Source organism: Nycticebus coucang, chromosome 18 (genome assembly GCF_027406575.1).
Source record: "Nycticebus coucang isolate mNycCou1 chromosome 18, mNycCou1.pri, whole genome shotgun sequence".
Taxonomy (NCBI): Eukaryota; Metazoa; Chordata; class Mammalia; order Primates; family Lorisidae; genus Nycticebus; species Nycticebus coucang.
In genome coordinates, this window is record NC_069797.1 from 63,833,473 (window position 1) to 63,851,667 (window position 18,195).

At 42.1% G+C, this 18,195-nt stretch overlaps 1 protein-coding gene and 1 non-coding gene across 2 annotated transcripts in view; both read left to right on the plus strand.

The window, feature by feature from the left end:
• The first annotated feature begins 2,948 nt into the window (after window positions 1–2,948).
• Window positions 2,949–18,195, plus strand: part of DCAF7 (DDB1 and CUL4 associated factor 7) — a 39,843-nt gene continuing 24,596 nt past the window's right edge. Inside the window, exon 1 of the mRNA XM_053569095.1 lies at window positions 2,949–3,333. Within this exon, the coding sequence (XP_053425070.1) occupies window positions 3,196–3,333 (138 nt within the window). The 5' untranslated portion in view covers window positions 2,949–3,195. The remainder of the gene's footprint in view (window positions 3,334–18,195) is intronic.
• On the plus strand, window positions 17,920–18,041 carry LOC128571486 (U4atac minor spliceosomal RNA). Its single transcript, XR_008375892.1, has one exon. It is a non-coding gene; the product is annotated as a U4atac minor spliceosomal RNA (small nuclear RNA).

Genomic DNA, 18,195 nt, shown 5'->3' on the forward strand with positions numbered 1-18,195 from the left:
TGCTGGCATTGTTCTATTTCCTGTACAGGTGCTGACTACATGAGTGTATTTAAGTTGTGAAAATGTGTACTTCTATGTGTAAATTATACTTCCTTTAAGGGGAAAAAAGAGTCATGCCTAACACATAGCAAAAGGAGGCTATAATTTCAACCCAGATGGTCTGGCTTGAAAAGGGCTACTGAAAAGGGCTATTATCTGAAAAATACATGGTCACTGGTCTTCATTCCTTTTAACTCCAGTATGCCCTAAAAGAATTTTGAAGATGGGCAGCACCTGTGGCTCAGTGAATAGGGCGCTGGCCCCATATACCGAGGGTGGTGGGTTCAAACCCGGCCCCGGCCAAACTGCAACAAAAAATAGCCAGGTGTTGTGGTGGGCGCCTGTAGTCCCAGCTACTTGGGAGGCTGAGGCAAGAGACTCACCTAAGCCCAAAAGCTGGAGGTTGCTATAAGGTGTGTGACACCACGGCACCCTACCAAGGGCAGCAAAGTGAGTGAAACTCTGTCTGAAAAAAAAAATAATAATTTTGAAGAAGTATATGCCTCCTCACATTTTTAAGTTGACATCTGACATATTTCATTAATAATCTGAAATAGTTGCAAAGGATGTAATGTCAAATGTATTGTAAATACTGACATTCATAAAACTATTTCATCCTTTACTTGTATTAACTCATTTCTAGCCCAGTAACATAGTTATTTGAGAAGGCACCATCATCAATTTTAAAAACAAAAGAAGCAACCTATTTTTTTTTTTTTTTTGAGACAGTCTCACTCTGTTGCCCTAGGCTACATTGTCAGCCTAGCTCACAGCAATCTGAAATTCCTGCCTCAGCCTCACCAGCAGCTAGGACTACAGGCAACCACAATAAATGCCTGCTAATTTTTCTATTTTTAGTAGAGATGAGAAGGTCTTGCTCTTGCTCAGGCTGAAGGGAATCCTCCTGCCTCAGCCTCCCAGATGTTAGCATTACAGGCGTGAGCCAGCACACTTGGCCAAGAAGCCCTTTTTTTACGTCATTCTCTTCCCATAATAACCATCTATTCCCCCCATAGTTTTATGCTACATGTAACTTATTTTTATGCTTCAAAGTCTATCAGTGATCACCCTATATGTTTGCAAGGCAAATATGTATATAAATTGAAATTTTATTTTTATTTTTTTAGAGTGCGTCCAGGCTGCAGTATAGTAGCATGACCATAGCTCAAGGTAGCCTTGAATTCCTGGGCTCAAGCAATCCTCTTGCCTGAGCCTCTCAAGTAGCTAAGACTACAGACGTGTGCCACATGCCTGGCTAATTTTTAATTTTTTTGTAGAGATAGAGTCTCAATGTTACCCAGGTTGGTCTCAAACTCCTGACCTCAAGTGATTCTTCCTCCTTGGCTTCCTAAAGTGCTGGGACCACAGGCGTGAACTACCATCCCTGGCCTAAATTGAAATTTTAAAAGCAATTTTTTGTAACTTTAATAAGGCGTCAACCATTACACTTATTAGTACAGTTGTTCCAACAACATATATATTCAAATATTTACAAAAACAAAAATTTTTCTGCAAATGCATCTCATAAAAGAAAGGATATTTTCAATTGTTTGTGGATGAATACCATTATTTTTTATTAGAATAAGACAAAGTTTAGCAACTTTTGCCTATTTTTCTTTACTTTTTTTGAGACAGAGCCTCAGGCTGTCGCCCTGGGTAGAGTGCTGTCGCATCACAGCTCACAGCAACCTCCAACTCCTGGGCTCAAGCGAGTCTCCTGCCTCTGCCTCCCAAGTATCTGGGATTACAGGCGCCCGCCACAACGCCCGGCTATTTTTTGGTTGCAGCCATCATTGTTCTTTGGCAGGCTCGGCCTGGATTCAAACACACCAGCTCAGGTGTATGTGGCTGGCGCCTTAGGCGCTTGAGCCACAGGCGCCGAGCCAACTTTTTAAAAAACAAGTGCAGAGAAAACTTGTTCACATAGGTGGCTAGGACAAATACGGGGCTGTTATACATATAAGGAACTGTCCTTCAATTACTTGAATTGGGTTGTCCGTTAAAATCACATTTATCATTAAAAATAATATATAGTGTTATCACCCAACAACCCAATACAAACTTCCTTCAATTTTGATAAAAGTGCAGAATTGGAAGCCGCTTAAATTATATAAAGATTTTACCTGGACTCAGGTTCTTCTCTGTTTCAAACTCACGGGCACCGATAAAATTTAGAGCTGGATTAGCGTTTGCCTTGGGATGAGCACGGGAGGAAGGACAGGATGAGAACGACAAAAACTTAAAATCAAGCGGGTCGTGTTGGAGCCTCCTCGGGAATTCGGGGACATTTCTAAGATCTGCAGAAAAGCGAGCGATAGCCTGACTAGAGCTGGCCTGGCCATGGGCACATCTGTGCATACGAACCCTATCCCTGGGGCACTGGAAGAGCAGCTCTCCGAGTTAAAAGGGGCCTTCGGAAACATGGGTCGGGAAGGGGGTTCCCGTTTGGCATGAGCCAGGTTACCAGGCCGCGGGTCTCAGTGCCGCGAAATGCAGTAGGTTGTCCATTAAGGGAGGATTTAAATTTTACTCTACAGCGTGGAGAGGCCGCTGGAAAAAGCAGATCACACGGAAGGTTCTGCTGTCACATAGTTGGCCCAGAACTTCAAGGCCTGACGCCTCGCACGCTAGCATCTAGGCCACCCACGCCCCCTTAACACCCGGACTAAGCCGTTATCTGTCTGACTGACCTCTTGGTCAGCCAATGACCTTTGGGGCTGCGAAGGCGTCTGCCCGCCCCCGGAGTTGGGCGGGGAAAACAGTGGGAGTGACAAATATTTTCACCAATAGAGAGGAGGATACAAACGCTACGGCCACAATAACCAATGAGGAGAAAGAACTGTTTCGAAAGGACGTGTCAGACAGCCAACGGCCGGTGCGGCTGAGAGGGTCGCGTGGCTTCCGTTCCTGAGGGCGGAGCGCATCCCAAACGGAAGGTGGTGGTTGTCGGTGCTGAACCTGGTTTGAAGCTGGGGGTCGGGCCCGGCCTTCGTTGTTTGTCGCCGCGGCCCCGCTTCCGGAGTAGGCCGTTCCTGCCCGCCCCCTCCCCGCCTCCCTTCTGACCCTTGGGTCCCAGACCCGACTCTCCGCCTGACTCCTGCTGCTCCCGCCGCAGCCCGCTGTGGACCCGGCCCGCACTGCGGCCCCGCCGCCACTATGTCCCTGCACGGCAAACGGAAGGAGATCTACAAGTATGAAGCGCCCTGGACCGTCTACGCCATGAACTGGAGTGTGCGGCCCGACAAGCGCTTTCGCTTGGCGCTGGGCAGCTTCGTGGAGGAGTACAACAACAAGGTGGGCCGGGCAGGGGCTCGGAACCCAACTGGCGGGGAGCGCGCCCCGGGAGCGCCCATTTTGGGCCGGAGCCCAGACCTCAGAACCCTCCTGCGGACTTGCTTAGAGCCATGGAGCGGTTCCTCTGTCTGGTCCTGTGCTTAGGGTTTCGCACTAGTCTTACTTAATCTTGGCAGCATTTCTCTATGGTTTGGAATGTAATGGGGAAACTGAGCCACGGCTTTGTGACTTGCCTGGGTCAGACAGCTGTTTCGTGGTGGAAACAGGTTTCAAAACCGGGCTTACACTGCAAAGCTACGCCAGTGATTCTTCCCGTTCCCTTCACTCCTGCCGCATTGCTTCATTTGGGGGGCGGGGGAGGGAAGAGGGCGTGATGGCTGTCAAGGAAAATGCTGGCGCTTCAGTCGGTGGTCATGTACTCTTGGCCACACTAGATTTCTTCTAGAGCTATTAATTGCACAGGCTTTCCCGCCCCCTCTTTCCTCTCCCAGGTTCTACTCCAGGATCCTCAGCCCTTCTGCCAGATAGTTATTGCTTGTGTATATGCATCCTCTGCAAATCAGTCTCTTTGGAAATCTTGGCCTGTGGCAAGATTCCGCCATTGTTTCCTGAATAGAGAAGGATGACACTTGGCCTTATCTTCTCTTGGCTTCCTTTCTGTTTTCTTTAACCTTTAGTAGTAAGACTTACTGGACATCCCTTAGTTTGAGAATCCTTCATAGAAGCACTAGTAGTAGAGGGAAGCTTTATTTTTTTGTAGAGACAGAGTCTCACTGTACCGCCCTCGGGTAGAGTGCCGTGGCGTCACACAGCTCACAGCAACCTCTAACTCTTGGGCTTACGCGATTCTCTTGCCTCAGCCTCCCAAGTAGCTGGGACTACAGGCGCCCGCCACAACGCCCGGCTATTTTTTTTGTTGCAGTTTGGCCGGGGCTGGGTTTGAACCCGCCACCCTCGGCATATGGGGCCAGCGCCCTACTCACTGAGCCACAGGCGCCGCCCAGAGGGAAGCTTTTAAACTGGCATAAGTTTATTTTTGAAAGTTGTTGAATAAATTAGTGGGAAGACTTTTCTTTCCTTTAGCTCTTAATCTCTTCCTTTTATTCATTTGGAGTAATAAAAGTTGTGAATGATAGTGATCAGAGCAACTGGAAGGTTTGGCTAGTGATATTTCAAGCCAGTAGTGCATATGTCATGAACTTCAGACTTAAAGAAGAATGAAACTGTGTTCTGTGACAGGCCTTATGCAGGGAGTGAAATGCCAGTGGTTGAAGTTTGGGTCCTTTCTGGGGTCTATTGACTAGCTGTGCAGTGTTGCATAGGCCAGTTTTATTATCTCTAGCCTGCAATTCGCTGTAGGAAAGGGGTTCTGTTTTACACATGAGGCAAAACAAGCAAAAAACTCCAAAGAAGCAACATTTAAACTTTTTAACTTTGTTTCAATTCTTCAGGAGTGCACCTGTTTCTCTAGAGGGGATCTTATTTCTTGGGAGTTCCCGTTGAGATACTGATGAAAGTATTAAACTTTCACTGCCCAGACTTTACACATATGCAAACAATTTATAAACAAATCCCTGTCAGTATCCACTGATCTTTATGTCCACCCATTGCCAGGGCAAGACATAGCTTTATTTCCTCTTCCCTGATGCTTCTTTTTTCCTTATGGCTTGTACTGGACAGTAGAACTAGCAGTGGAATTCACAGTCCTGATGTGGACACTATGTTATTAAATTAAGACCTAATGCTTAAAGATACTTGTGAAAAATTTAAAAAGTAAAATAATGTCTTTCAGACGGCTTGAGTCTTGTCACACAAATTGATGTTTTCTTGCAAAATTTTCCAGGGTCATTCGATAAACTGTAGTAAAGTCCCATTTCTCAGAGAGGAAATACAGCCACAGTTAGGCTGCTGGTAGAATATTAGTGAAGTATTTGGTGGCAATCTTCCATTGCAGGAACTGTATCCCAAAGTTTGTCTTTTCATTTAGCAACTATATGGAGCTCCTTTTTTTTTTTTTTTTTTGTGCCAGGCACATAGGTAGTATGGCCTTAGTAGTGAAATGCAAACTAATAACCCTAATATTAACAGAATAAGCAGTTAAATATCTCTTAACATGGTGTAGGCAATGCAGTGGTCAGAAAGGTAACTTTAAAAGGTTATTATATTCATTGCCTATCATTTGTTTTTCATTCTCTGCCATTTAAAGGGGGGAGGAGGGGAGAATGCTCTGATTCCCTTTCAACCCAACCCATTTTATGTTCTAGCAGCTTCTTATAGTCAAGACTACACATCGTATAATGTGCTAAACCCATTTTCTCTAGTTCTAGTTCAGATACAGGAGTTTGGCATTTCTCCTGAGTTTTGACAATATCTGTGGTTTTAGGTAGGTAGTATGTCCCTTCTTTTATTGGGAGAAGAAGGTGGCAGTATTTCCCTTTTTTTTTTTTTTTGTAGAGACAGAGTCTCACTTTATGGCCCTCGGTAGAGTGCCATGGCCTCACACAGCTCACAGCAACCTCCAACTCCTGGGCTTAAGCGATTCTCTTGCCTCAGCCTCCCGAGTAGCTGGGACTACAGGCGCCCGCCACAACGCCCGGCTATTTTTTGGTTGCAGTTTGGCCGGGGCCGGGTTTGAACCCGCCACCCTTGGTATATGGGGCCGGCGCCTTACCGACTGAGCCACAGGCGCCGCCCAGTATTTCCCTTTTTTAGCAGTTTCCTGGGTTTCTATTATTACACTGGGTGCACAATTTGGGATTGGTTTTGAATAGAGTTGGCAGGGTGATGGGATTTATTTTGTCCTAAAATTTAACTAACTGACTACTTGTACTGTAAGATTTAGCATCTGGAGAATGTTTCTGAGGTTCTGAAGAGACTGTAGGTATATCTCATCCTTTTTAAAGAATCCTGGTAGTGAGTCTGGGTACCTTGTGCTGAAATACCACATGAGATAAATGCTTACTTGGTCAGCCTGTGTTGATTCCTCTGCTGTTTTGAATACAGTTACTTTATATATTTGGTACATAATTGTTTTGACTCTGGCATATATTTTTATTTCATAGTATTTATGGTAGCCCTTCAGGATTCTCATTCGTTTGCTCACTAATTCAACAAATATATATTGAACACATATATGGGTGTTTTATGCTTAGTGATGATATTTGGAAACCTATAGCCTTTGTTAGCAGAGGTGAGATTGGCAGCAATAAGGCAGCAATAAAGAAAACATGTTTTGGGTGGTGCCTGTGGCTCAGTGGGTAGGGCGCCAGCCCCATACACCCAGGGTGGCAGGTGCAAACCGAGCCCGGCCAAACTGCAACAAAAAAAATAGCTGGGCGTTCTGGCGGGTGCCTGTAGTCCCAGCTACTCGGGAGGCCGGCCGAGGCAGGAGAATCGTGTAAGCCCAGGAGTTGGAGGTTGCTGTGAGCTATGATGCTATAGCCCTCTACCAAAGGCAATAAAATGAGACTCTGTCTCTTTTAAAAAGAAAAAAAATAAATAAAAATAAAAGAAAACATGTTTTAGTACATGTCAGTATTTTTGATAGATATTAGAATTTTATAGTTTTGCACTATTCCCTGGTAAGACTGTCAGCATGGGAATTTAAGACATAAAACTCTTTGGCTTTTAACTTCCTCCTTTTTCCAGGCACTGAGAAGACTAATTCTCCCTTGGGGGCCACTGAATAGAAGTGGTGCTGTTTTATCACTTTTTTTTTTTTTTTTGCAGTTTTTGGCTGGGCTGAGTTTGAACCCGCCACTTCTGGCATATGGGGCCAGCGCCCTACTCCTTTGAGCCACAGGCGCTGTCCCCTGTTTTTTTTTTTTTTATTTATTTTTATTTTTTTGTAGAGACAGAGTCTCATTGTACCACCCTCGGTAGAGTGCCGTGGCGTCACACGGCTCACAGCAACCTCCAGCTCTTGGGCTTACGTGATTCTCTTGCCTCAGCCTCCTGAGCAGCTGGGACTACAGGCGCCCGCCACAACGCCCGGCTATTTTTTTGTTGCAGTTTGGCCGGGGCCGGGTTTGAACCCGCCACCCTCGGTATATGGGGCCGGCGCCCTACTCACTGAGCCATAGGCGCCGCCCGCTGTCCCCTGTTTTATCACTTTTTGCCTGAACTATTCACACAGACTTATTGGAGATGCTGTGATTTGAACAGGAATGAATCTGTGCTCTGTAGGCGGTCTGACCACTGAAGCCTTGCTGACAGAGCTCTCTGATCAGCCCCTGAGCCAGGAACCAAAGGGGTACTGTTATAGAATTCATCTTGAAGTTTGACAGGCAGGACCTCAGGTATCAGCAGACACTGCAGTAATTGATCAGGAAAAGGCTAGAAGGGAGGACAAATGGAAAAGATCAAAAAAAGCTGCTTTATACTCTTAGAATTTTGCATTAGCTGATTATAACTAGATTAGCAATTGTGGGAAAATGTTCCAAAGATTGGAGTACTATGTTGATTTAAATCACTTGGGAGCTTATTGAAAAATTATACACACAGACACACATTCATGTTCTCTGCTATCACCGTTTATATCAAAGAGGAATACATGATTTTTTCTCTTATGGAATCTATAATAACAAACAAGGTGGATGTGGCATTCTAAAAAAATAAGGTCTGAATAACATGTAATTTATGTTGTTATTCATGAAAGTAATTAAAGTAAAGATGTGGTCATGCCTTCGAGGAGTATTTTATATTGCATATTTGTTCCTTAGACATCTGACATAATACTCAGTTTTAAAATGAGAAAAAATGATCTTGCTTCATAGCCTTTTCCCTTTAGGGGCATTTCTTTTTTTTTTTTTTTTTTGGCTGTGGCTGGGTTTGAACCTGCCACCTCCGGCATATGGGGCTGGCGCCCTACTCCTTTGAGCCACAGGCACCGCCCGGGGCATTTCTTTCATGAGTTGGGATAAAGCATTATGAAACCATGGTTGCAGAAGGGCAGTGGAGGTGAGAGATAGAAGAGTTTTAGCAGGAGGACAGGGAAGACGATGGAGAAAAAGGCAAAAGAAAAAGACCTAAATGTCGACAATAAGATGATGAAAGTCAGATTTAATTTTTCTTTGTGTCCTTACAGTAGTATATGGAAGGACAACATTATAGTGATCAAATGTGTGTAGGAAGGTGCAGAGAAAGGGTGTCTATGGCTGTAGATTCCAAACTCAGAAGAGCACAATTCTTCCAAATAGGATTTTGACAGGCAAAATCAGTTCTTTAGGGCAGTGAGAATAGAGTGCAGCAGGAGCTTCCCCAGACCCCATGAGACACTTTGGGTAGAAGGAATGCTAAGCTCTATGAGAAGACATGTAGATATTCTATCTTCTCTAGAAGTGTTAAATGAGGCAGGTTGGAAGTGTGTTATCTTTGAAGCACAGACAGTTGAATTGACATCGTCAGACGTTACATGTGTTTGTAGTGACTTGTTAAGGTGGTAATTATCAATATTTCAACCAATTTCAACACTAGGCACTTAATATTACTTAGAAGTCAGGTATGTATTCTATTTGATTATTAAGGGCACTTCAACACGTTGGTGGCGTCTGACACATCACCTCCTGCATTTTACAATGGTCCTTCCTCCTTGCCATGCATTGGTGGCCAAGATGTGGAAGGGCCCAAACCTTACTTTCTATTTTCCTGTCAATTTCCATAATAAAAGTCACTACAGTCTTATCCATTATATATTTTTTAAGCCCAGCATGGCTTCTACAACTTTTCAAAAGAAAACAGAACCAGGGTCGGGGCCTGTGGCTCAAGCAGCTAAGGCGCCAGTCACATACACCTGAGCTGGCAGGTTCAAATCCAGCCCTGGCCTGCCAAACAACAATGATGGCTGCAACCAAAAAAATAGCCAGCCGTTGTGGTAGGTGCCTGTAATCCCAGCTACTTGGGAAGCGGAGGCAGGAGAATCGCTTGAGCCCAGGAGTTGGAGGTTGCTGTGAGCTGTGATGCCACAGCACTTTACCGAGGGCGGCAAAGTGAAACTGTCTCTAAAAAAAAAAAAGAAAACAGAACCAAAGAAAAAGAAAAATCACAGATGAAGGAAGATTGTTCATGAAAAGTGGACAGATGGCTATTTTTCTGTCAAGGCAAATAGTGAGGCACTCTGCTTAATTTGTAGGGAATTTGTGCAAGTTATCAAAAACTATAATTTGAAGAGGCATTATATGCAAAAACATGTTGCCAAATTCGATGTGTATGAAGGTTTGTGTCGTAAGGACAAAATAGCGGAACTGAGTAAAAGTCTGTCTTCTCAACAAAGATTTTCTTTTAAAGTTACAACTCATATTCCACTGTAAAAGCTAGTTATGCGGTAACATATTTAAATAGCAAAAGAAATCAAAACCATTTACAGATAGTACGTTTATTAAGCAATGTGTAGAAAGCATGGCAGATATAATTTGCCCTGAAAAAAGGGGGGATATTTCTAAAATCAGTTTGTCTCACCAGACTATTGCTGGGCAAATTGTAGAAATTGGAGAATTTATAGAAAAGAGTTTAGAGAGTTAAGCTGCTCATTTAAAATTTTATGCTTTGGCAATGGATGACAGCACTGATGCTACCAGTACGGCTTAACTTGCTTCTTTTTTTTTGAGACAGAGCCTCAAGATGTCTTCCTGGGTAGAGTACTCTGGCGTCACAGCTCACAGCAACCTCTAAACTCCTGTGCTTAAGTGATTTTCTTGCCTCAGCCTTCCAAGTAGCTGGGACTCCAGGACCCCATCACAACACCCGGCTATTTTTTGGTTGTAGTTGTCATTGTCGTTTGGCAGGGCCGGGCTGGATTCGAACCCGCCACCTCTGGTGTATGTGGCTGGTGCCTTAGCCACTTGAGCTACACATGCCGAGACTAACTTGCCATTTTTATTAGAGGTATTGGTGATGAACATGTTACTAAGGAAATGGCTTCTTTAGTGTCATTAAAAGACACGAATTGAGGACAAATCGAGATTTATACAAAGCAGTAAAAAATATATTAAAGCAATTATTTTTGTCCATTGTCAACATATCTGGCACTGGTAATGCTCTGGTGATAGTAGGTAAAAGAGAGTGACTTGTAAAATTAATAGAAGATGATGTGATTGCTGCCCAAAACTTATGTTTCATGAAGATGTGCCCAAAAGCTTTAAAAAGGGATAACATCATACAAATCATTATCAAGAATGTCAGTTTTATAAGGGCTAGTGGATTGAATCATCACCAATTTTAGGATTTCCTTAAAAGTATTGATTACTATGGTGACATCATTTACTTTTCAGAAGTGAGATAACTAAGTTAAGGCCAAATGTTGAAAAGGTTTTATGATTTGCCACGTTATCAGGTCAATTATGGCATAAAAAACAAATTTGTGCCAGAACTCACGATGAAAACTGGTTTACAGCTCACACCTGTAATCCTAGCACTCTGTGAGACTGAGGCAGGTGGATTGCCTGAGCTCAGGAGTTTGAGAACAGCCTGAGTGAGACCCCATCTCTAAAACTAGCTGGGCACTGTGGTGGGCGCCTGTAGTACTAGCTACTTAGGAGGCTGAGGCAAAGAGGATCGCTTGAGCTCAAGAATTTGAGATTGCTGTGAGCTATGATGCTATGGTACTCTTATCAAGGGCAACTGAGTTAGACTCTGCCCCCCCCACGCCCCACCCCAAAAAACCTGGCTTACAGATTTAGCATTTTTAGTGGATGTAACTACTCATTTAAATGAGTTAAATATGTGTTTTCAAGGTGAAAACCAGCTTATCAATACAATGTTCAAACCATACCAGCATTCCAAATGAAACTGTGGCAAGCTCAAAATAAGGCAAACAATTTTATGTATTTTGACGTGTTGACTAACACAGTCCTGTGAATAGCAAATAATATTGGCCTGACTTTTTAATTTGAAAACAGATTTCAAGATTTCCTGGAAAATAATCAATATTTTGGTGCATTTGTGACTCTGTTTTCAGTCGACATAAGTATGTTACCTGCCAACTTTCGAATGGAGTTCATAAAGCTCCAATCTGATGTTCAACTTGAAGAAAAATTTGATTGTGTCTATTTACTGGACTTTTATAATTCCTATCTTCCCAGAGACAAATATCCCTCACTTCATAATCATACCTAAGTTATTACTTTTTGGCAGCACCTGCAATTATAAGTAATAATTTTCAAGAATGAAGTACATTAAGAGTAAAATTAGAACGAAAATATCTGATGAGCATCTTGAGAACTCACTGAAAATTGTAAGCACTTCTGTCGAGCCAGATAATGAATGGTACATTAGTTTCTCAAATACAGTGTCAAATATCTCACTATTTTTATGTTGCCCACTTTGACTTTTGTAATAAAACATATCAAAGAAAAACCAAAGATGTTTTCTTACTTAGAGATGTACATTTTCTGTATTAGTGATCACAAAGTTTGGACCTGCTTGACAATTTTAAAAGACTGTGAATGGGCTGCTAAATAATTGGGATTATTATGTGAGAACTTTTTTGCTTATCTGTGGTTGATGGCAGATATCAAGGAAATTATGCACAGAACTTTTTTTTGCTCATCAGCTTTCCTTAGTGTTTGTGTATTTAATGCATGGCCCAAGACTACTCTTCCTCCACTATGGCCCAGAGAAGCAACACACACCAAATTAATAATGTGATATCTTAGGGATGGTGTGTAGGGGAGTTATTAACTGTTTTTGCTGGATGCAGTTGTTCTCATCTGTAATCCTAGCTACTGGGGAGGGCTGCAGCAGGAGGATCACTTGAACCGAGGGGTTTAGAATTAGCTTGGGCAATACAGTGAATCCTTGTTTCAAAAACAAACCAAAAAACCACCAGCTTTAAAAAATATATCTACCTATGTTTTGTTTGATTTTATACAATGATGATATACTCTCTTTAAAATCTAAAAGTACATTTAAAGAATAAAATAAATCTCATAGATCATCAAAATAAATAGAACTTTTAGGGTAGAGCTCAGGTGTGTAAATCTACCTCTCCGTTTTTCATTAGGGTCTCCTTATCAAGCTATTTATATACAAAGAATAATAGCCAAAGGAGAAACCTAGCATCGTTCCATTAATAAGTGAGCAAGCACCTGTATGTGGTGTTGCTTTCTGGTAAACTAAGTGGAAAATATGCAGGTTGGCCTTGAAGCCTCAGTGAGACTTTGGTTTTCCTCCTCTAATTCAAGGACTGACCCAACCTGACCTCCTCCACCCCCATGTAAGTTCAGAAAAGCTGGAGTGGAGGGTGGCCAGACCCATTCTGAGAAGGCCAGTTTGCCTATTTGTGTAGGAGCAGAATGAGCCAGAGCAGGAGAACTATGGGGCATGTCTACATAGTGGTTAGACCTCTGTGCCTGTCTCTGGCTTCAGCCAGTCACTTTAGTAATTCTTCCCCTTTGGGTGGAGCTACGGAAGGGTGAAAATGGAAGACCAGAACCCTTTACCCTCAGTAGTCTCTCCATGGAGGGAGCAGGAACTCATCCTTAATGTGAGCACAGGTGGAAAAAAGAGTGTGGGTAAGATGTTTAAAGAATGAGAGTGCTACCAACTAAGCCCCTCATGATGGCTCACGCCTGTAATCCCAGCACTTTAGGAGGCCAAGGTGGGAGGATTGCTTGAGGCCAGGAGTTCAAGACTAGCCTGGGCAACATAGCTAGACCTTGTCTCTACAAAAAATAAAAAAAAGTTAGCCAGATATAGTGGCTTGCTTGTAATCCCAGGTATTTGGGAGGTTAAGGCAGAAGGATCCTTTGAGCACAGGAGTTTGAGGTTACAGTGAGCTGTGATTGTGCCACTGCACTCCAGCCTAGGCAACAGAGGAAAACCTGGTCTCTTTTAAAAAAAAAAAGTAAAGTAATGCAACAATTACACTTCTAGGAATCTACAAACATTTACAAAGATAAATGAATGAGGATATCTATATTTAAACTATATAAATAATGTTGTACTTACCATAATCTGCTATCGAAGAATGAGAACTACGGAGAGTTAGTTGTACTGACATGGGAATATCTTCCAAGATATATTGTTAAAAGCAAGTTGCAGAATAAATTTTATAGTCTAAGCCTACTTAAGATTTTTTTTAAAACATACCTGTACACACAATACACATAAATGCATGGAGAAATATTTGGAAAGGTACACATCAAACAGTAGTTAGTAAGCGTAGAACTTTTCATGGTCAGTAAGAAGAGTTGGGGTGCAGTTAATGGGAGGCTTTACCATTTTATGCTAGGTACATGTTCACAAAGAACTTCCATTCTCTTTCATCATTAAATGACTGAGTATGTGAACAAAATGAGCAACCGTGAGAGCCCATCGTTATTTCTCTCAATACTTGGTAGCTTGCAGTAGTAGACTTAGAGTCAGTTTGGCTAAGGATAAGATAGTTTGCACAAACACACGAAGTCTTTGCATGATTAAAACATTAAAGTGGTATAATCTTGAAATTCTGAAGAAAACCTATTTTGGAAAGAGATAAATTTCAGGTCAGAAATATTATGAAGTACACAATATGTTGGACTCCAGTCAAAGCTTATATTCTTGTATAATAATACATCTTATGTAATTATAATACATGTAATACCCTGAAACATCCCCACCTCAAGTCCTTTATCCCCATTTGGATGTAGATGTAGAAAGATGATACACGTATGATGTGGAATTGGACACATTCTAAGGTAGCCCAGAGAAGCTTGGCATTTTCCTCAGGATACTGTGGGTTTGTAGAAAGTTCTTAGTCTTGAGGGCGGCGCTTGTGGCTCAGTGAGTAGGGCGCCGGCCCCATATGCCGAGGGTGGCGGGTTCAAACCCAGCCCCGGCCAAACTGCAACAACAACAAAAAATAGCCGGGCGTTGTGGCGGGTGCCTGTAGTCCCAGCTGCTCGGGAGGCTGAGGCAAGAGAATCGCGTAAGCCCAAGAGTTAGAGGTTGCTGTGAGCTGTGTGTCGCGTAAGCCCAAGAGTTAGAGGTTGCTGTGAGCTGTGTGACGCCACGGCACTCTACCGAGGGCGGTACAATGAGACTCTGTCTCTACAAAAAAAAAGAAAGTTCTTAGTCTTTGCTTTGGTTATTCAGTTTTCTTGAACTGCAAAGTTCTTTAAATTTTACACTGTCTGAAAAGAGACTACTTTTGTATTTTAGTTGCCTGATTTAAAGTTCTTTGCCCACAAGAAACAGAAATCCACTCAAGATAGTTTATGGAAAGAGAGGAATTCATTCAAAGGAGTTGGGGAATCCAAGGGAGGAATGATCTTCAGATCATAGGGACCTGGAGCCAGGCAATGGAAAGGCATTCTCTGGCACTTTTCCCCTCTCACGTGACACGTCTTGTTTCTGCCTCCTTGCACATTCTTCATTCTCTCGCTGTGTTCGTTAGCTTTCCCTGCATCTCCATGCATGTTGCGTCTGTGGCCCTTTCCCTCTTCCCCTTCTAGACTAAGACTAGATAGCATTTGGGTCCCAATTCATTCCTGAGAGTGAATCTGTGTCTGTTTAGCATAGTAGTCCTCAACCTTGGCTATACTTTGATGTCACTGGCAGCATCAAAAGATACTGATGTCTGCATCCCACTACCAGAAATTCTGGTTTCACCGGTCTAAGATGTTGCCTTAACATTGGGATCCTTTTAAGTTTCCAGAGAATTCTGACACAGGACCAAGTTTGAGAAGCACTGCTGTAAGGAGAGAATGGGGCCATCTTATAGAAGGGGAGTGGTCAGAAGATGGGATCTTGGCCTAGGTAGATTATTTGCCCAAAGTTGTATACTAAAGTATCCTCATTTTGACTTTTAACCTTAGCAGTGCTCTTTATGTGTGGGCTATGCCAGAATCACCTGTGGAGCTTATACTTTTTTTTTTTTTTTAAAGCTCATACCCAGACCTACTGAATCAGAACCTTCAGAGGATGAGGCCCTGCAAGCACGCCCGCGCACATGTGTGTTTGTTTATTTTTTTGATAGAGACAGGGTCTCACTATGTTACCCAGGGTAAACTTAAACACTCGAGCTCAAGAATTCTTCTGCCTTGGTCTCCCAAAGTGCTGGGCTGGGAATACAGGCCTGAACTGTACCTGGTCACATGCATAGCTTTAAAACTGTCCTGCTAGTTCTGACAGTACCACCAGGGTTAGTAATCACCAGGCCATGCACTCTCACATAACACCACCCACCATCCAAAGTCATAGCTTCATGTATACCACTTCTTTTTTTTAATTCTTAAAATGTCTCAAATCTTGCACAGGTTTTAGGAGCCAATACTATCTGATTTCTTGAGTAACAGATTAACCTTTTAAGTAGTCCAAAAAAAGAACAAACAATCCCATTTATCCTTGGGCAAGAGATGAACAGAACCTTCTCCAAAGAAGACAGATGAATGGCGAACAAAACATGAAAAAATGTTCATCATCCCTAATAATCAAAGAAATGCAAATCAAAATCACCTTGAGATATCATCTAACCCCAGTGAGAACAGTCCATATCACAAAGTCTTATAGTTGCAGATGGTGGTGAGGGTGTGAATTTTACACTGTTGGTGAGATTACAAATTAAGATGGCTAGTCCAAAATAGCCAGGCATGTGGCGGGCACCTGAAGCAAGAGAGCCTCTTTGGAAAGAAGTATGGAAAATCCTCAAAGAACTAAAAGTAGGCCTTCCATTTGATCCCACAATCCCATTACTAGGTATGTACCCAGAAGAAAAAAAATTATTTTACCATGAGAACATATGCATTAGAATGTTTATCTCAGCTCAGTTCATAATTGCCAAAATGTGGAATCAACCCAAGCACCCATCAACACATGATTGGGTTAATAAACTGTTGTGTGTGTATACCATGGAATACTATTCAGCCATAAAAAATATGGAGACTAAATATTTTGTATTAACCTGGATAGAGTTGGGGGAACATTCTACTTAGTGAAGTATCACAAGAATGGAAAAGCAAGTATCCAGTACACTCAGTACTAAACCAGTAGACAAACAAATAGGTGCCCACACAAGAGAAAAACACAATTAAACTCAGGTGTTAGTGGGGGGAGGATTAGTAGCTCTCATCCAGTAGGCACAATGTAAGGGTAAATGGCACACCTCCTGGGTGAGGGCCATGACTACAACTTGGATTCTGCCTAACAAATGCAAACAACATAATCCCATCTTTTGTACCTTCATATTAATCTAAAATAAAAATATAAATAAATTTTAAATAGTCCCAAGTGTCTTTTTCCAGGTGCTTGGATTGAACATGAGAAAAACTGGGATGCACCAGCTACGTCAGGTGTCTTACTGCAATAGATTAAACATTCCATATATTGATTCATTACTAGAATGTTGGTCACATCAGCCTAATAGCTAAAGGAAATGATTAATGTTCATTATATTTGAGTCTTGGATACTGGATCTAAAGCTGCTCTTTCACATATCCTTGATAGGGAAACCTCCTGTTCCCTTTCATGCTTTTTAGTGAAGGAGGTATTGAGCACATGTGGGGTGGGGGGTCCTGTGCTACTAAAGGACATTGGAAGAGTTTCTCTTAGATTAGTTCCCACGACTGCTGCACAGTTATTCCATTTTGTGGTGGCTTCATGTATTGCTAATTCTTTTTTCAGTGCAGCAGACACATGTATTAATCCTTGTCAAATGGGTACACTCCCTGTTCTGAGCAACAGCCACATAGTCCTCTATCTTTGTTTTTATCTCGTCATTCTGACTGAGGGCTAATATGGTTCTAAAATAACCATAATGAGTTCAGTAAATGGGAAGGACTATAAAGATAAACTGGGCACTCTGGGTGACTGAATGTTTTAAAATTTAATCCTTACAAGTAGGCATTTTGAAAACAAATGTGGGCAGAAGTCATGATATACCTAATATTCAATAATAAAATAATTATACTCCTTGACCTAGCTGTTCCACTCAGGTTTTATTTATCTTATGGAAATAACCTATAATAAAGATTTATTAAAGCACTATTAATATTTGTTATAAAAAATTAGAAACAACATAGACATCTACACATTGGGAATTGATTAAATAATAGTGGCATTGAAAGAGGGATGTATCCTTTTTATTCTCTGTACTTAGTACTTTATTTACAGTTGGTATTAATTACTTCCATAGTGCTTGAAACTACTTAAAAACTGTAAACCAGTTTCGGCGCCCGTAGCTCATTGGTTAGGGCGCCAGCCACATACACCAGGGCTGGTGGGTTCTAACCTGGCCTAGGCCTGCTAAACAACGACGACAACAACAACAACAAAAAATAGCCAGGCATGTGGCGGGCACCTGAGGCAAGAGAACAGCTTGAGCCCAAGAGTTTGAGGTTGCTGTGAGTGCTGTGGCACTCTACCAGGGGCAGCATAGTGAGACTGTCGCCAAAAAAAAAACAAAAAAAACTAAACCTGGAGAAAGAAGCAAATCAGTGGTTATCTATATGTGGTAGGATTTTTACTTTTAAAATTTTCCTTCTGTTTGGAGATAATATTTTCTATAATGAAAACGCTTTAATTTTATAATTGGGAAAAAATCATTTCACAAACATCAAATAATATCAGAACTTTTGAATTCTTTCCTTTTTTTTTTTTAAAGATAGTGTCTCAACCATCTTTTTCTTGGGGTTGCACTACTGTCCAATAAGCGCATAGTGAGGACAGTACTGCTAACACACAGCACACCCGCGTCAACTAGAGCTTTGCTTTACATGGGTGCAAGTTTTAGAAAAAAGAAAAACCTCTTTTTCCCTAATTAAAAAAAAAGGAAAAAAAATAAAGATAGTGTCTTACTCTGTCTCCCAGGCTGGGGTTTAGAGGTGCGAAGTAGTCACAGCTCACTGCAGTATTGAACTCCTGGGCTCGAGTGATCCTGTTGTCTCAGCC